This window comes from Xiphophorus hellerii, chromosome 19 (assembly GCF_003331165.1).
Source record: "Xiphophorus hellerii strain 12219 chromosome 19, Xiphophorus_hellerii-4.1, whole genome shotgun sequence".
Taxonomy (NCBI): domain Eukaryota; kingdom Metazoa; phylum Chordata; class Actinopteri; order Cyprinodontiformes; family Poeciliidae; genus Xiphophorus; species Xiphophorus hellerii.
In genome coordinates this window covers 9,300,825-9,320,986 of record NC_045690.1, presented here as the reverse complement: position 1 = coordinate 9,320,986, position 20,162 = coordinate 9,300,825, and the positions used below count along the sequence as shown (strand labels likewise).

General features: G+C 37.6%; 2 protein-coding genes across 2 annotated transcripts; one reads left to right on the top strand and one right to left on the bottom strand.

Annotated features, from left to right (window-relative positions):
* Positions 1-1,847: 1,847 nt before the first annotated feature.
* On the bottom strand, positions 1,848-9,276 carry qpct (glutaminyl-peptide cyclotransferase). Its single transcript, XM_032546721.1, has 7 exons — positions 9,098-9,276; positions 6,185-6,331; positions 5,553-5,834; positions 5,067-5,234; positions 3,955-4,054; positions 3,172-3,288; positions 1,848-3,065 (listed from the first exon to the last, which is right to left on the bottom strand). The coding sequence occupies exons 1-7, from the start codon at positions 9,227-9,229 to the stop codon at positions 2,884-2,886; spliced, it is 1,128 nt and encodes a 375-aa protein (XP_032402612.1). The 5' UTR covers positions 9,230-9,276; the 3' UTR covers positions 1,848-2,883.
* A 381-nt stretch (positions 9,277-9,657) lies between these two features.
* On the top strand, positions 9,658-19,004 carry mocs3 (molybdenum cofactor synthesis 3). The gene is made up of 13 exons (XM_032548106.1): positions 9,658-9,885; positions 10,927-11,059; positions 11,145-11,237; positions 11,391-11,511; positions 12,175-12,249; positions 13,905-14,022; positions 14,121-14,229; positions 14,331-14,393; positions 14,863-15,026; positions 16,885-16,932; positions 18,069-18,165; positions 18,258-18,365; positions 18,799-19,004. The coding sequence occupies exons 1-13, from the start codon at positions 9,793-9,795 to the stop codon at positions 18,954-18,956; spliced, it is 1,380 nt and encodes a 459-aa protein (XP_032403997.1). The 5' UTR covers positions 9,658-9,792; the 3' UTR covers positions 18,957-19,004.
* The last annotated feature ends 1,158 nt before the right edge of the window (positions 19,005-20,162 follow it).

Genomic DNA, 20,162 nt, shown 5'->3' with positions numbered 1-20,162 from the left:
AAAATACGCAATCTGTTTACAAAAATGCTTTGTAGTGAGCAGTCATTATTTAAAGGTAGATTCCTTTATATGTATTCGTTTATATATGATTTTTTTTTATTTTACACCGACACAAATTATAATAAAATTTGATATCACAGTACTTTTTAAATCTATGGAAGACTGAAACAACACTAATCTTTCAATAAAAGAAAATATATCCAGACCAGAGAACACCAGCACAAATCTTTGAACAAATCTTTATGCTAAAACAAATGCTACAGAAAGCACTCTGTAGAATGTGACGTTGCTGATTTATTCAAACTTTAAAACGATTATTTTATTACTTTTGGGGAAAACAAAATACAAAGTATATCTGAGATTTGAGAACAAGTGTTGTATAAACAATTTTTTATATAATAGTAATAATAAATTTTCAAAAGTGAAGCTAGTTAAATCTAAATTATCATAATTTTTCTCGTTATGATACAACCCTCCTCCCCTCACAAAAAATAACAATAATAGTAAAATAAAATAAAATAAAATAAAATAGAAAAAAAAGACGACCAAATGACTCACCACTGACCTCTACTGGTAAGCGTTGATGTTGTAGCACACCGCTTCGCTTTGCCACAATGAAATAAAACCTTATCAATAAGGTAAAACCAAATAAAGCCAATCTATAATGACTGTAATTGTTGCTCCTTTCGTATGACAAAAAAATCTTTAAAGCTTTATGAGTAATACAAATTTTCAAGCAGCGAAACCTCTTTTGAGTTATGGAAAACATTCTTGTTGGTGTGCTATGAAGAGCTCTGGGAACCTATAGACGTGGTCTGCAACTCCAGTCCGTGAGTGTCACTAGAGTGCCCTACTCCAATGTACCTGAATCAAAAAGATAAATTACAGGTCCATCTGATCATTTGTTTATGCCGTGACTCTGTCAAGAAGTGTGAGGTGGAGACAGTTAGATTTGTTCTAGACATTCTCACCCATATTTTTTTCTGTTCAACGCAGAACCTCTGCAACAGCGTTATATTTTCTGCAGTTATTGTCAGATATTCTTGTGGGATTGTACTGCATTTAACTTCATCCATCTTCTCTTCAAAGCTTCAAACTACAAACAGGACCACTTATATATTTCCTTTTTAAATTTCCCTTTTTCAAAGCCACAAAGGAACAAACTCCTTAAAAGATGTAAATCTTTCTCAGCTTCCTCTTCCAAAAGGCTGAAACACACCTTAGAAACTGGGAGAAAGTCCCTCTCCTTTCCACTATCACACAGCTGTACTATAATCAGCTCCAGATGACAGTTCTACTGTTGTTGCTGTCAAATGTGCAACACTTAGCAGCGCTGAACAGAGGAAAACACACAGAAGTCTTGAGTTGTCTGTCTTTTTGGTGCTCACAAGAAATATAATTCAGACCTTTTTTAATCAACAATGTTTTAATACCCCTACTTTACTTCAATCTCAAATGCAAAGACACAGTTTTATGAGCAGTGTAAAATAAAACAAGCCACTTTTAATCTCCTTTTAGATAAGATTTACAGTATTTTGGTTCAAGTGGTTGCTAGGCGTTACTGATTGTACCGGACGGGGTCAAATCCTGCCATTGAATTTCTAAAGGAGCGGTCTGGAGTTATGGGGCTTAAGGTGGGGTGGAATTCCAAGGAGGGCCTCATGATAGGATTAAAGGAATCATGGGATCGCTGTTAAGGTGAGGCAGATGGGTGGAAATGGTGCTTTGTCTCATATGAAAAACAACATGATGGAAAAGGCATGAAATAGAAAAAAAAGGAACAATTGTGAGTTAGGAGATCACATTTTACAATAGACTCCTAACTCTCCTCTCATAAGACACAATTGTTGTCTGCATAAACATTTATTAGTTGTTCTCTTTACATGATAGAAACAGGCTAACAATTTCATATAAACAAAAGCAGACACATGAAAGAGCAGCAGAGGAAGTAATCTGCTTTTCTGTGTGAGACGACAGGATGTAAAGAGCTTGAAAGAGTTGCTTCAGTGAGAATGAGCCCAACTTCCTGCCTTTGGCAGGTTTGCTGACTAAACACTGAACAGATTTACAGGGGGTGAGAAAATGTTAAATAACCTGCTGCTAAAACTTTATTCCACTCAGTTGGGCCATGTCAGTGTGGGTGGCCAAGTAATATTTCCTAAAAAAACCAAACCAAAAAAACCACAGATCCAGGTATATAGGATGGCATTTGGCATCAAAATTGGGATGTGCCTTTAGATGTTCATTACAAAATTATCACAAGCTTTGACCTGTCGGGTAATCATATATTTAAAGCTGAATCAGAAAAGACTGATAATCTTTTCATCTGATGTGTAGGATGAGAGTATTCATGACACATTAAACCCCCCAAAAATATATTTCTGGGATTTTATGTGATAGACCAAAACACGGTAGTGTATAATTCTGAAAGGACAGATTTTGTTCGGTTCATAAAAAAAGAAGAAAAAAAGTCTTGCTTCCTTTTGTTTTCAGACCCCTTTGTATTTACTCTCCATGTGTTTAGATTTTATTTAGTTATAACAATAATGCAAGTCACAATTTTTAACATTTTATTTGTAAAAACAAAACAATAACTTTTTCCTTCTACTTTGGAATTATACACTAATCTCTGGTGGTCAATCACATAGTATCCCAGTAAAATACATTGAGGTTTGTAGTTATATTGTTGCAAAACATAAAAAATAATGACAATAATTTTAACTTTAATCTCTTTTATTAAGCATTTAGATAATAGGTTGCTTTAGTAAGAAAACATTAAAACGTCTATGTGTGACTCCTGCATACATGGAGTTACAACTTATAACATAGTGCATACTTTCAGGTGAAGAGCTTGACATCACGATAATACATTGATGGGAAGGCTCATGGGGCATTTTGTGGATTCGAAGGAATGCTGGGCCTGGTGTTGAGGTATTCCAAAACAAAAACCTGAAAGATCTTGTTCAGGTTCTGAATTGTGGAGCGATCCAGGTTTTCTTCGTTGTCGTCAAATGTGTGCCACACAGACGGGAAGGGATAGGGTATGAGGTGGAGGATCCGAACACCTAAATCAGATAGAAAGGGGGGCAGAATTAGGTAAAAAATAAGAAAAAGAAGGAAAGAAAGAAACTAATTGGAAGGCAAGGTTGTTCTTATGCGGCTGGTACAGACCTCTGTTTAGGAACGGTATATGATCGTCAAGAATACGGCCGACTGGACGATTAGGCCAGAAGTACTGCACATTGTTAGGATGCTCAACAAGCTGGTTCATAGAATGCAGACGTTTTTCTGAGTTTAGAAATGGAAAGAAAACGACAGAAAATGTTCAACTGTTTAGTTGAAGAAAATTCATGTATCTTTTAAATTAATTACTTTATCAGGAGTGTTTGGATACAGTCTAATGCCACCTAAGCTGGGCAACCAGGAGGAGCAAAGAAACTTAGAGGGGCTGCAGAGATCCACAGCTCACGCAGGAGAATCCAGTTACAGGTTAACTAATAGTTGTGTAATCCACAAATCTGGCCTTATTTTGAAGAGAAAAATTCATTGTTGGAAAAAAAATGAAGCCACAAGACGTCCTCGCTACTGAGTGCATAAAATATGCACCGTAGTGCATCTTTTATCATCATCATACACTGCGTTCAAGGAGAAACCCCAGATCCTCATTTGTTTGAGATTTTTCAGATGATTCTGCAAGTCACTGTTTTTTATCTACCAAAGTTCATTTGTGTTGACATCTTTGCTATGCACCTGAACAGGTTCAACAGGCTGCTTACACATCAGGGTTAAATGCAAAGATATAATCTAGTTATTCTACTTTACTAAAAAAACAAAACTTTAGCTTGTTCAATTCTGTCTTACTCTTGCAAACTCTTGGTGACAGTCTTCAGACATGAGTAAAACAAGGGAAGAGCGTTTTTTTTTAATCCACACTCATTTATAATGATTATTTACCAATGTCCTGCAGTCTGGTGAGCCAGGAGGTGGTGCTGGGGAACTGGTTTCCGAAGATGGGATGAGGGGCCCCAATAAGGTCTAGCAGCACCAACAGGTCCTGTAGGGGGGAAGAAAAGGGAGAGGTAAACGATACAGACAAGTCAGATTTTCTCACGTGAAACTCTTGTCGCACATTCGAAAGATAAACTCGTTGACACAGAGCCGATTTTACGATAATCGCATCCCATACGTGTGTTTTCAAGTGTGACATCATGTGATCCATTGTCCAACTCCCAGACATGACACAATTAACCACAAGTCACACCAAACTCCCATTTATGCACACAGACACCACAGCTTCAGTAAAACGTACTGTGGAATGTCTTCATTTCTTGATATTATTTTTTGCTATTGTTCCATACCTAAAACGTAGAAAAATTAAAACACAACAAATGTGTTTTTTTTTTATTTAAGATTATTATTGCTTAGAACTCAGAAGATTGTACGTGTAGAAGTTTAATAACGAAAGAATAATTGTGATCCCTAAAATGGACAGGAAGTCAACTCTCTCACTCTCTGTTGTGAAGATGAAGTGCATGTGAAGCACATGCCACCTACTGGCCAGCCAGTGTAAGTAAAAACGTCACCAAACAATTGACAAACAGACAGACAGAAATGCAAATATCCTAGTCTATTGATTGTTATATATGAAATCATGCATGATTTTTTTCTTTTACACACTTGAATATTTCAGAAAACTTTAATATCAGACAATATTATTGATATTTTTAATATATTTCAAAGTTAATACATGACTCAGTTGTTCAACTGTCTATCCATCTATCCATCCATTTTCTGTACACCCTTGTCCCTAGTGGAGTCGGGAGGGATGCTGGTGCCTATCTCCAGCGAACGTTTCGGGCGAGAGGCGGGGTACACCCTGGACAGGTCGCCAGTCTGTCGTAGCAGTTGTTCAACTGATTCAAGAATTTAACAACTTTTTGAAAAGTAAATTTTAAAAAACCCACTATCGACTATTGAAAACCATCAAGGTGTCATAACTGACTTATGAAAGGATAGTTATTCTAATCCCATGTAGACTGAATTGAGGAGAATGAACTGCTCTTTACTATGCCATGCAGTTGGTTGGTGTCTCTGGCTCCTTCGGGATGCGGGGTGCTCTCCATCTTCTCTGCCAGGTGGCGAGAGCCGTACAGCGAGTCCGTGGAGGTCCACTGGAAAAGAGCCTCCTCACCATCAAAGAAGATCAACTGCAAGGTCAGATTGGAGTTGGAGCTCTACATGGGGGTATAAGAAAAGAAACTCGTGTTACATTATTACTATTTTTAAAGATTTACTGCCATCTACAGGTTCTAAGATTACATCAATACTCTCTCCATTAAGCATAATAAAATAATCACACATTTTATTGCCTACTACATTGATTATGAGCGTGTTGCATTGCAATTGAGGTATTTGTATTCAGTAAATGAGCATTCACTACTACTTGTTAGTTATTCACCAAACACAACTGAAATCTCAACATTACCAACAATGCAAAATCTAATATTTTAAATTAATTTGGTGGAGGTGCAATTCACATTCAGGTTTGTTACCTTCTGAGTCTTCAGTTCTTCATCCAGGGCTCGTGCCAGCTCCAACATCATGGCGCATGGGACAGCTGAGTCTGTGGCGCCTTGAAACTCCCTCCCGTGCCCCTCAGGGGGGTAGTACTTGGAGTCGTAGTGACAGGCAAGAACCAGGTGGCGCTTAGCCGATGGGTTCAGTGTGGCAACCAGGTTGGTGAAGGGCAGCGGTCCGTATGGCGTTTGTGACTCAAAACTGTCCTCCGTAACTTCCCAGCCTGCTCCGAGGGAACCGAGGGTTGTTTTTATATGCTGTCAAAACACAAAGTGTTTGTAAAAACTCAGGTAACTTGAATTTACACCAAACCTGCATAAAAACATTGAAATTGTTTTAATTTTTCATTGTATTTTTCACATTAAACATATTGTTTAATGTGCTGCTGGTATATATTCAAAATATTGAGAGTTCTTAATTTTCATGCATTTTATGGATAGAACACATATAAAGTCATATTTAATAAACTGTAATATGCATTCCAATGAGGCTTGTTTGTCAGATTAAAAGTACTTATTGAAAATAATACCCTTTAAACAGGTAATAAACATACTTAAAATAAAACTTAAAAACATCATGCAGACGTTAATAAGCTTAATAAACTTACGTCCTGAACTGCCTGGCTGCCAGCAGAGCCCGGGTACCGGGTAACCAGCAATGGCCTGAGATCCCTCTGCCACATCTGTGCCAGATCGGTGTGAGAGAGGGCAGTACGGATCTCCTCCTCACTTAGTTTAAGCGCTCTGTGCCTGAGCTGCAGAAGAATACAGACAAAGGAGGGATTCAATTAATATTAAGAAACATGAAAAAAAGTTTAGGGACAACCTGCTCCATTGTAATCATACGGTGCAATTTCAAAACATTATCAAAATGAACTGTTGTTATAATCACTGTTATACATAGCAGACGACTTATTATGACATGAAGTATTTTTTTTTTTGTGATGATAAGTTGGGAAACAACAAGAATGACACATCAGTCACACAACTGCTGATCTCTGTGTCTCACAACAGCAACTGCTGTTTAGACCAACTCATAAAACTGAGCGGGGTTTCTCATGTACATAATCATCATCTGAGTAAAAGATAAAGATAAATATTTGTCATTCAAAATACACTATGTATGTATGTATGTATGTATGTATGTATGTATGTATGTATGTATGTATGTATGTATGTATGTATGTATGTATGTATGTATGTATGTATGTATGTATGTATGTATGTATGGATGTATGTATGGATGGATGGATGGATATTATGAGCATTTGGAATTGTACTGATTAATTTGCATAGTTGATTTAACTAAGCTTATCAAAATTATTTCTAAAAACGGTATATGTTTATTTAATATTGTTGAGTAAGTACATTTTAATTTTTTAGATATATTTTTTCATTTTATCATTATATGTATTCCCCTCTAATATTAATATTTAACCAATTAGCTCCTCTGTATTTATTATTCAGCTTCCCTGACCCTGTCAGTTTGTTCCCTTCCTCAGTTTTTCCCCATCATCTGATTTCCTCACCTGCATCCAATGGTTTCTCCACTCTTCCTCAGTCTATACACAGCTCTCTGGTTTTAATGTTTCTGTATTCCCTTCCACAACATGATCTGTCTTCTACAGTTGTTGTCCTGGTTACTCCTTGTTTCCCTGTGTACCATAAATTTATCTTGTTTCTTACTTTATACTATACTATTCTACTTTTTACACATTCAGTTTCTGTGCTTCAAGGTCCTTTTCAAACCTTTCATAAACATGATAAAGCATGGCAAAACTACATTTCATTGTATTGTACATATTGTCAAACTCATTGTTTTCTCAATGATTGGTTGAACACATCTCATGGAGCAAGTTACAACTGTGTTAAGAGATATTGATTATTATTGGCTTTGAACATACACATACACACAAAGTTTTATTTAGTAAAGGTTAAATCCAGACACCAGGCATATTGAAAAATATTTATGTTTTCCTGTTTATAAGAATTCAGTGGAGTTACCGCAGCTGTCTTTACATTGTTTTTTTTTTTTATTTTACAGAAAAAATAAACATATTGATCCTTCAGTCCTATGACTCTTTGGTCCCAAAGTTCACCTGAGAACCATGGTTGTCCTGGAAACAAACCACCAATTGAAGTAAGAATTGAAAAGCCGTCAGTAGGCAGCTGAGGCCATGCTCCCCAATCCACTGACTCTACAATATACTGCTGCCTTCTTCCCTATATTCTAGATGTTTTTTAGGTTAGAAAATCTTTAGAAACAGAACCTAAAGCTGTACTTCAAAACTTTTGACCATTTTAGATTCCTATGTTATATTTATTTACAAAAACACAGTTAATTCAGTGGTATTGAATTGACCATGCATCATGCATAAGTAAACAATTCAGAATAGAGTAAAATATTCATTATTGCCCCACAATGAAAATTTAGGTATAGCAGCAAAGTGACAGGCAATCAAGGCATATGTTCACACAAAGATATAGGTATGCAAATATATAAAAACAATATTAACAATATATAAACAATATGAATTACTAATTGCCTTTACTGAATTACTATTCAGTAAAGGCAAAATAGCAACATATAATACTGTGCAGTTATCAAAAATAGCACACTCTGATGCAATTTGACTTAGAATTAAAAAGTGATAACTTATTACAAACAGCCTGAAAAACAAGCCTGTGATTTGCCTATGATTTTTTTGATAGCAAAAAAACTGTAATAAGAGCAGACTATCCACTTCTCCAAGAATTGTTCAAGATGTTAGAGTAAATACTCTGTGTAAGTCAAATGAGCATTCAGTCATTTCTTAGTGAAAGAGGCATTTGGGCACATTTTCTTCCGCATAAACAATGACCTGCAAAACCAGTTTGGAGCTTTATTTGGACGACTCTGGCTGACTCATACATCCATCCTGTAATTGCAACACAGTTGAACATAAGATGTAATTATGTGGCCACTGTGGCTGAATATAAGTCTGGACACCAGTGAGCTCAAAGAGGGTTAAAAAGTAAGGTCTATTTAAGGTCTATATATTCAAAGACCACTTGGGGGATCAAAGAGGATGACTGTGCTGCCATAGCAACTAGTTAAAGGGGAGAAGAGATGAACACAGATTGTGAACATGAACACCAGCCGTATCCAGGTGGACCTTAAAAGGAAGGTGAATGAACACTGACGAAGCAGCACCAAATTTATCATTTTCTCATGAAATCCTGACACTAGTTCTAGGAAATGTGATTGGTAATAATAGCACCTAAAATAATGCAGATAAACTGCATTGATTTTAAACATGGCCACAACAAAACATAATAAACAGTCGTAAAGATGTTTTTCTACAGAGAACAGAGGCTTTTAAGTGGAAAGGAACCAAATAATATGAGAATCAGCCTAATTAAAACACGATTTAGATTGTGAAATTAATTTCTGATCGTGTAAAAAACTAAGAGAATTCCTCAGACAGACACCGTGTAACCTAAGACAGCATACGTGAATTAATCATCTTTAATTGATTTACCTTTTCCTCTGTCCAAGGGACTCCATGAGTATGAAGGATGAATACCAGCCCGATTAATGCAGCATAAAACGAACGCATTATGGAAATCCTTTGGCTTCGTTCAGCCATCGATGTTGTCGCTCCTTTCCACATTCCTGTCTCTATCTCAGAGGGAGCTTTCAGATCATGTGAAAGGCGGGAGGGGAGTGCCTGTGGCTCCCAGCTTCACGGCGCGTCACCGAGGTCCACACGCACACACAAAAACATTTGTGTGCAACCGTGGTCAACACAAAGAGCCTTTAATACGGTTTTGAAACTTAAAGTATGAAATAAAATACCAAAATAGATATTTTAGTAATGCCTGCGGATCTTAGATCTCTTTTTCATTTTATTTTTGCTTATTTTTATTTCTGTACAAACTATTACATACACGGCTTTTTAAAAAAATCTATATATCACTATTAAAATAGCATTTTAGAAAAAAAAGAATAGAAAGAAAAAAGAAAGAAAGAAAAAACAAACAAAAAAATAGAAAGGTAAAAAAAATATATATTTACGTCACTCACCACGTGGTCTCATTTCCACGTGGTCAAACCCGGAAGTTTTCATCGTGCTCCTCATATGCCAACCTCTGTTGGGGGTCCGTTCATTTAGCAGACAACTCGACGTGGTTTTAGATTGTATCCAAACGTGCTTTTTTATGCCTCTCTGAAGAAATGGCTCAGGAAGTGTGCAGCTTGAAGGCGCAGCTTGAGGAGAAAGAAAAAGAGATCGCTCATCTCAAGAATAAACTGGCTCTGCTTGAAAAGGTATTGAAGTATTAGAACAAATATAAGATTTTGTTTGACGTTGGTGAAACGCTGTTATAATCGATTGACATTAATGTGTTGTTTTAACATAACATATTCCAATATGCATACTCCGTGTAAGTGTTAAGTAGTAGTGCATTTCTGTGCATTTCTTTGGCCACATTCTGACAATTAAAAGATCAATGAGCTTAAACAATGCAGCTATTTTTTACTGTTGATGCTGATTTACTCTGCATTAAGCCTAATTTATATCAATGTGTCTTTCAAAAGATACCAACATTTCTTGCAAGAAAGTAGTAACTTGACCCCTTGCAGGTCATTATCTAATCTAAAGATTGAACCCATGGAACTCAATAAAAGTTAGGTTGGAAGTTGCTCTTAATGCAAAGTCACAATTACAGTTATATATTTGGAAGTTGGGCTGGAGTATTTCTGCATGGATTTTGCATGTTCTTCCTGTCCATGCGTGGGTTCTCTCCGGGTACTCTGGCTTCCTCCCACAGTCCGAAAACATGACTGTTAAGTTAATTTGTCTCTCCATTAATTGTCCTTTGGTGTGAATGTGTGTGTGTGCATGGTTGTTTATCCTGTGTGTGTCTATGTGTTGCCTTGTGATTGACTAGCAACTTATGCATGGTGTACCCTTCCTCTCGCCCAGTGGCTGCTAGAGATAGGCACCAACCTCTTTCCAGATGTGAAAATATATTTCTTCTTATTTAATTTCCTTTACTGTAAATAGCTTGTGTTTGTTATGGTTATGGACTTTCAATAAATATGTCTTCATTGACTATGTTGATTTTAAGTAGACTGAATAAAAAATTTACCTTTGCCAATAGTTAATCTGCTAATTTCATTGATCAATTCTTGTGTAAAAGTTACTTAAAATACAAATGAACATACCAGAAGCTGATTTCATCCATTCCTCTAGGAAAACACATTTATAATGTACAACACATTGCCTTGGGATGGATATGCAGGCCTTTCTATAGTAGAACATGACAGTGAGAACCATATAATAAAACCCTGCATGTGTGCTAACAGAGCAACGCCTCAGTGCTGGAGCTCCAGGACAAAGTGACACCGCTCAATCCCCTAACAGCCAAACCAGCACTCAGCAATGAGGACATCATGCGCTACAGCAGACAGCTTCTCCTGCCCGAGCTTGGTGTAAAAGGTACCCATACAGACAACAGGGAGGTTCGGACATATAAAATTTATGATAGGATTATTTGAGCTGAGAGATTCTTCATTCTTTTCAGGCCAGCTGAACTTATCTGGAGCATCTGTGCTGATTGTGGGCTGTGGTGGACTAGGCTGCCCACTCGCCCAGTATCTTGCAGCAGCAGGTGTTGGTGGGTAGATCAATGCAGATTATGATGGAGCTACAGTAGAAGTTTGGAAAGTATTGTATCTTGGGTTGACAATAAGTTTAAAAAAAATTGATATTGTGCTGCAAGTTAGTTTGTAACACATTTCAGACGATAATGACAAACTGTCCCTCCCAGGGCGTCTTGGTCTGCTGGACTATGATGAGGTGGAGCTCAGCAACCTCCACAGGCAGGTTCTTCATGGAGAGGAGAATCAGGGCCAGGCTAAGGCTTTGTCTGCTGCTAGGGCAGTTAAAAGGTAAGACTTAAATGACTATAAGTTTTTTCAAGTTCTTCTTTGTTAAATCAGTCTTCATGTGTTATGGTTGGTAAATGCTAAGAAAATTTAGTAATTTGTGTCTGTTTGTGTCATTTTTCACCCTCTGGTTTCTGTGCAAAGTATGCTGGCGCTTTATAGTCTCACCACAAGTTATATCTAGCCCTACTTTTCTCCTCACTCCACAAATATTTTGTAAACATGTTATTTCAGAAGCTTGTTTGTGGGCCTTTCTAGCCCAACAGTGGGCTTATTGTGGGCTTCGCAGAAGTCATATCAACTCAGCCACATGAGGGCGACATTAACCTGTGCACTCATTAAAGCTACTTCTACATTTATGCTCTGCATATTATAGAAGTTAGATAGATAACCAAAAGGTAAAATTGGAATATATTGGAGTATAGTTTTTGTTTCAAAGTTTATTCACTATCTTACTTATTAAATTAAGAAGCACAAACATGTTTTTGATGTGTTTGTTTTTTGCTGTTCTGTCGATTCAGTATTGGTTTAAGCTAAACTCCCAGCATGGATTTGTTCTTGAACTTTAAGTAAGCTGAAGGATATGTATGCTGCTTAAAATATATTTCCAATTTCTGTAAGAAAGATGAGAATCTTAAAATCCTTTGTCTGTATGTGTCTCTACAGGTTGAACTCTACCGTGGAGTGTATTCCCTACCATCTGCAGCTCTCACCAGAGAACGCCTTGCAACTCATTCAACAGTATCCTCAGGCTACATCTATTACCTGTCAAAAGCTAAGATACTGTCAGTATAAATCTTACTTGCAGTTCCTGTCAAGAATGTTGTTATAATATTAGGTTTTTCATGTTGTATCTGAGTCGCTGTTTTTCCAGACTGGAATGATTATACTGCATACTTCAGTGAGTTATATCAAGCAACAACAGGAATCTACAAGTTTAAATTTATTGTGTATTTTCTACATATTGGGTCGAAACTTTGGCTGCACCACTGGCTGCAAAAGTTGGTTGCATTTTTGCTTTCCAAAAAGAATTTAAAGGGTTCTAATCCTGGCTTGGGGTATAACTGCATGGAGTTTGCATGTTCTCGCCATGCATATATGGGTCCTCTCTGGGAACTCTGACTTCCTCCTACTGTCCAAAAACATGACTGTTGCTCTAAATTGTGCTGGGATATGAGTGTGTCTCAGCTCTTATTGTTGTTTGTACTGTTTGTCTAATTTATCTCTGTGTATCGATCTGTTCAATGTCTATTGGAGATGAGTGAGGACAAATAGTATAGACAATGTATGGATCTAAATTGTTCATACAGACCCATGCATATTCAGATACTTCTGCCAATATTTGGTTAGATATTTTATCATATCTCTTAGCATATGTCAAGCTTCTACCATAATTATGTCAAATCACTTGACCACTCCTCTTGGCCGAACTAGTAGAGTTAATCTGGTTTTGACAAAGTTGCATAAATTTTCATCTAGGTTGAAGTTTGTGTGACTCCAGAGGCCTACATTTAGTCATTATAATATTGAAAGAAAAATTCACAGATGGAATTACCTGGGCATTCAATATATTTAGGTACTCAGCTGCCTAGCCACTAGGGATGATTGGTGCATCACTTGATGTACCACTTTTCTTACCCTGATGAAGCCACCACTTTGGAACAGTGTAAATCTGCTCTCAGCAGATCTTGCATGTTGCAACATTTTTTGCCATTAATCACCCTAATCAGAGGTTTTTGTAAAGCTATGCTGCTGTTCAGTCCCAATCCTCAAATTCCCTTGTGGAGCTGCTGTTATGTTCACCCTTTGAACATAACTGTGTTTCACCAAAGGTTTAAGTGATTAGCAATTACATTCTTTCAAAAAAAAAAAAAAAAATTATCCAACCACGTTTTTCGCTCAAATTTGATGGTTGCCCTTTATACTGAAAGTTTTAATAATGCGTTGGTCAGCTCTTAAATCAATTTGTGTAGGTTCCACAATCTCTGTAGATGTTTTTATTTGACAGATAAACGACTACAGGATGTGTCTTCTGACAAGGTTGTTTAAGAAATGAGAAACTACACACTGCATCAGTCAAGCTTATATAACTATGACATAATCTATTCAGTAATTAATCAATGTGAGGCTCTTATCTGTTTGCTTGGTTAAATCCAGCTGCCAACTTTTTTGGATACACAGTGTATAATAAAGGTTGAACTAAATCATGAAGACCCTTAAAATTAATTGCATATGTGGCCTTGAGGACTGTATGTAACCCTGGGATGAGAAATATAATCCAACTCATCTGTAAAGTCTTAATCAAGTTTATGATTAGTTGTGTTGCACAAAAAGTATTTTGTTATCCTAATAAAACTTAAGTGATTTTGGTTAATACTTGACTCCTCATGCCTCATGTATGACATTGTGGCTGACTGTTCAGACAACGTTCCCACACGTTATCTGGTAAATGACGCCTGCGTGCTCAGCGGCAAACCTTTGGTGTCGGCGAGTGCTTTGCGAATGGAGGGACAGGTAGGCTGTGGGGATATTCTTGTTCCCCCTCACTACACCCAGTTTAATGAGATCTATTGCATAATTGTGTGTGTCTCTGTGTGTGTGTGTGTAAGCAGTTGACTGTGTATAACTACTGCGGAGGCCCCTGCTACAGATGTTTATATCCACTTCCCCCACCTCCAGAGACGGTAACCAACTGTTCAGATGGAGGGGTGTTGGGAGTAGGTGAGTTTTTTTTCCTCTTACTTTCTTACTTTTATCTGAAGCAATTAAGTTTGTGAATGTAAATAACTCTTATTTGAACTTTTTTTTCTTATTTATTCCAGTTCCAGGTATAATGGGCTGCTTCCAAGCCTTAGAGGTCCTCAAAATTGCCTCTGGGCAAGCTTGTATCCTTTATCTTTCCACTACTTTGTCCCACTTCACTTGCAGAACTCTCCTTTGCCTTTTTGTTTCTTTGTTTCAAAGTATTTTGCCTTGTCATTGGGATATGCCAACAATAAAATTCTCAGAAAGATTCTATTGTAATAATGCCTTGTGCTTGTCTGATAAGCAAACAAAAACAGAAATATTATGTCTACATTTTCTGAGCTCTGCTTTCTATTTATTTGCCATTGTCTTGTTAAACTGCAGGGATTTATCCCGACTCGCAGGCTTGCTCTATCCTGCCCTTTGTGTTGCATTGTCAGTTGCATGCTGACACCTGGCTATGATGCGTCATTCAGGAAAGTGTTGCGCTTTTTTCCCACCAATACTGCCTGAATGTTGCTATACTCTTACAACACCAGTGGGAGACGTGTTAGGCAATTCTCTGAATCTTTTTCAAAAAGTAACCTTTCCCTTGACTGGGTGTGCCAGCTTCCTGCGGTCAGCAGCTGCTGATGTTTGACGCTCAGGGTTTTAGGTTCAGGCCCATTAGGCTGCGGCCTAAGCAGGCTGACTGCGCGGTGTGTGGAGAAAGCCCCAGTGTGACGCAGCTGATTGACTATGAGGCTTTCTGTGGGTCTGCCGCCACAGATAAGGTTGGTCATTAAAGGAGCTTATCACAGCGTTCCTATGCAATCATGAAAAGTATGGATTGTCATTTTCCAAATCTACATAAGTGTGGTATAAAGATGATTAACTGAAGTTTCAAAATTATTTTACATAATCCTTTATCTAAAAGACTGAAGGACATATATTATCATAAATAGGTGCCATAAAATTCCAAAAGATGAAAGATAAGTCACAGTTGTGTGTGTGTTTTTTTAATTACTCATTTAAAATATTGATTTATATGCACAATGAGCCTTTTGAGGTTCACTTTAAAAATCATAACACTTTTATATATGGATGATACTGAGGTGTACCTGACTGAGCTGTTCCAATGCACAAAAGCATATTTATTGACAAAAATATTCATTTTTATTGGAAGTTGTCAAATGAATGTTATTGCTTGTTAACGAGACTTCAAAAGCATGTGACATGTTTTCTACACAGAACCTCTGTGAGGGAAAGGTGGGTGTGAACAATCTCTCTGTTGGAAATACTTTTATTTCCAGGGTTATAAATTTGTTGAAATCTAGGATTTAATGGAAGAACCAATTCAAACCAGATGGAAGATGACAAAACACAGGTTATGCCTTGGCTACAAAAGATAACTCAAGCAGGGAGTAAACCGCCAGACTTCCCAAAGTGTTGTTTGTGAGCATAAAGTTTACCTTCTAATAAAATGTTTTATTTTAGCTTCAGTCTTTATTTTTTATGTCCTCTTTAAGTATAAAACATTCACTCATATCTGTAGATTAAAAACGACTCTTTCCAAGCATTCTTCCGGCATGCTTAGTCCTGATGACTAGCTTCTTGGGAACGAATGTTTGAGTGTATTTTCTACATTTATTTATGTATAGTGCTAAATGTTACGACAAAAGCACTAAGTTGGCAACAGGGGTCACTATTGTTAACCGCACATGTGGAGGTAGATAAGATCAGCAGATAAGATCGGTTTCAAATGTAAGTATTGGCTGATCATTGATACACATAATAGCTTAAGGTGACTTTTTAGGGTTAAACAACATGATTTTGGAGAAAGCTAACTGTAGTTGACTTCCTTAGTAGTTGGTCTTATAGAGTTGAAATGGTGTGACAGATGGTGTCGGATTGTTTTGTCATCACTACAGAGCAATTCAGCCCTCAAACCAAAACTGAATATGTGGAGAAAAGTGAGACTTCACTGCATGGCTTTTTAATTACTATGTTGACTGTTGTTTGGACAAAAAGGGATGCTAAAGCCAAAGCTCATCAAAGTAACAATGCTATTTAAAACTCGAGTGAAAATTATGTTTATCTGGACAAACCACCATCGTTACTCTGAATAGCTTATATTGAAGTTGGAGACTTTGCGATTGCTACCTCTTGGGTGGCCATTGTGGTACAGTGTAATACTCGATTGCCATTGCAAACATAATGCCATTCTTAGTAACTATGTGCTTTTTTCTTAACTGCCTTTTGCACCTTTCTTTCTTCTTTTAGTTTTTATTTCATTCAAAAGGAAAAGTTGTAAAAATTATGATCTATAGATTTTGAAAAAGAGATGATCTAGTTGGTCCTGATGCCGAAAAGCATAAAAATGTATCCTTTTATCAAACCTCCTCAGAAGTTCAGCATTATATTGTTTCTTGATTTGTGGAAAAATATGAAGAATAAACTCAGTTTTTAAAACATTTTATTCTGAAATGCCCAGAACATTCTAAAACGCAATACAGAGGTTAAGAAATTTTAATCTGGAAAATGTAATTTTTAAAATGAAAAAATTGTAGTAACGCCATAGATACATTTGTCATGTTCTTCACATTATTACCCCTAGAGTTAAATGTGGTTGATATCTTGTTCTCTTTTCAGTGTCGCAAACTTAACCTCCTGTCCAAAGATCAGAGGATCACAGTGCAGGTAAAGTATTGCACATATTTCGGAACAGTTAGGTCATTGCGTGACTCCCTGTATTTAGTGCCATTTATTCTGTGATTACTCACAATTTTCTCAGTTTTTATGTGCATTCATAAGCAGATTACATCTCAGGTCTGACCCAGCCTCAAATGGGAAATGAGTGAAAATGTGCCTGTAGATTTTCTACGAGAAAGAACAACGTTTTCTCCTTGGCACTGAGAGAAGTGGTAGCGGATTGCATCTGTTTATATTTCAGCAGATTTGGTGCTTTGAAACCCGCTGAGTCATTAAGCCCAGAGATGGGGATCATAATTGATTGGGGTTCAACTGTAATTATGCAAGGGACTCTATTTAGAAACAGTTTTGCTTCCTGTGATTTAAACCAAAGCTGTTAAGCTGCTCATTTGACTTCAAAATTGCAAATCCAGGCAACTTTTAACATTTACTGAGTCATTTTGGTTTCCCTCTTTAACTTAAGATACAAATCTACATATTTTACTTTGAAATATAAGAGCCACCACTCTGTTCTATTAAAGCATTTGTTAGTGTTAAGATGCTTCTCAGTAATCAGAATATTATTTAAAAGTGTATTAATTTAGTAATTAATTTTAACAAGTGAAAATCAGATTACATAAGACTGAAAAAAAGCCTTTCTAATACAGATATTCTGGCCCTCTGAAAAAGTATGCCTGTGTACTATACAGTGAATGTATTCAGTACTTGGTGGAGGCTCTTTTTGCATAAATTGGTGGTGAGACATGAAAGCTGTCAGCTTGTGGATCTGTTAAGGAAGCCCAGGTTGCTCTGTCTTCCACTTGATAATACCCCTCAGACTCTCTATTGGGTTTAGGTCAGATGGGTTTGCTTAGATCCAGCACAGTGATACCATGGCCATTAAAGCAGGTATTTGTACTTTAGTCAGTTTGGACAAATGCCTAGTCTTGGTGGAAAATGAACTCAGCCTCCCCATAAAACTTGTCAGCAGAAGGAAGCATGAAGCTATTTAAATTTCCTGGTAGAGGGCTGCACTGACTTTGGACTTGATCAAACACAGTGGACCAACACCAGCAGATGACTTGGCTCTACAAGTCAGCCTCACTCCTGTATGTGCCTTTCTAAATGTTTGACTATAATTCCAGGAATATAAATCGGTAGTGGATAATTTGGGACTTCATATCTTGCTTGACGTTCGCCCTCTTGTGGAAGTGGATATATGCCACTTGCCCTTCTCTCTCAGTATCCTTTTGTCTTGTAGTGGAAGCACACCATTTGAAAAAAATCTTCCTGCTTACTGTTTCTGTACAATTCTTCTCCTTAATTGCTACCAGATATCCCCCTCTCCAGCTTAGAGCAGAGAAAGAGTGAAGATATCCAGTTACTTCAGCAAAGAATCGTCCAACTGAAGCAGCAGATGGCAGGTGACTGCCAGCCGCCAGGTACAGCACCGCTTATGATCTGCATCTGTGGTTAAAAACAAACAGGCTCGTCGAGCCACTTTCTCATATTCATGACCTGCTGTGGTCTCATGCTGCAGGAACGGAGGCTTAGGTTGGTCGGGTTGTAATGGAGTTGCTAGGTGACCTTTCCAAAACAAGTACAGTCAACCTGAGTCGTTGCTCAGCTTCAGAGAAATTAATATTCACAATGTTATTTTGGGGCGATTCTTATTAAGGAAGATAAATTTAGCTTTCTGATTTTTGTGAGTTTTAGTGCTGAACTATTCATATCATTTTACAAAATTCAGTCTATAGAAACTCTTAGTCTTTCTTCCTTGCAGCATGTCAACATTCAGGAAATGCAGCTTGAAAACATATTGAGCCTAAGCAAAGGCTGCCAGCTCATTGATTTTTGCTCTGTGGTTTCTTCTAGTTTATGTCATCTGTAAGCTTGGTAATGACTCCCAGAAAGCAGTGCAGGTACTGGAGAAAATGAGTGGATCAGAACTGGACAGTATCACGGTTAAAGATATCTGTGGAGGACTTATGGCCTGGGCAACGAAGATCGACACAAGATTTCCACAGTATTGATGCAATCTAATATTATTTGCTTGTAATAAACTTTTATGTTTTCCTCCTGTTGACTGTTTTTATTCATATGCTGTCTGTTTTACAAATGTCTCCAATGTCATCACTCTATTTCACAATCTTTCACATGGAGTGCTATGATAGGCAAGTTCCCATATTTTGTTTTGTTTTGTAATAGACTGTGAGTAGGCAGCTGGATTACTCGCAGGCGTTGTAATTGCAAAATCAAGTTTCTCTTCCTTTTATTTTAAAGCCAGGTTTTAACATAATTCTTAACTGTGGGAAGCAAATTTATCATATAATGTGATTAAACTCAGCCATATATATATACAGATATATATATATATATATATATATATCTGTATATATATATATACAGGGGTTGGACAATGAAACTGAAACACCTGGTTTTAGACCACAATAACTTATTAGTATGGTGTAGGGCCTCCTTTTGCGGCCAATACAGCGTCAATTCGTCTTGGGAATGACATATACAAGTCCTGCACAGTGGTCAGAGGGATTTTAAGCCATTCTTCTTGCAGGATAGTGGCCAGGTCACGACGTGATGCTGGTGGAGGAAAATGTTTCCTGACTCGCTCCTCCAAAACACCCCAAAGTGGCTCAATAATATTTAGATCTGGTGACTGTGCAGGCCATGGGAGATGTTCAACTTCACTTTCATGTTCATCAAACCAATCTTTCACCAGTCTTGCTGTGTGTATTGGTGCATTGTCATCCTGATACACGGCACCTCCTTCAGGATACAATGTTTGAACCAGAATGGTTCGGTAGTCCTTGGCAGTGACGCGCCCATCTAGCACAAGTATGGGGCCAAGTGAATGCCATGATATGGCAGCCCAAACCATCACTGATCCACCCCCATGCTTCACTCTGGGCATGCAACTGTCTGGGTGGTACGCTTCTTTGGGGCTCCTCCACGCCGTAACTCTCCCGGATGTGGGGAAAACAGTAAAGGTGGACTCATCAGAAAACAATACATGTTTCACATTGTCCACAGCCCAAGATTTGCGCTCCTTGCACCATTGAAACCGACGTTTGGCATTGGCACGAGTGACCAAAGGTTTGGCTATAGCAGCCCGGCCATGTATATTGACCCTGTGGAGCTCCCGTTTTGGTGGAAACAGGAGTTGAGGTGCACATTTAATTCTGCCGTGATTTGGGCAGCCGTAGTTTTATGTTTTTTGGATA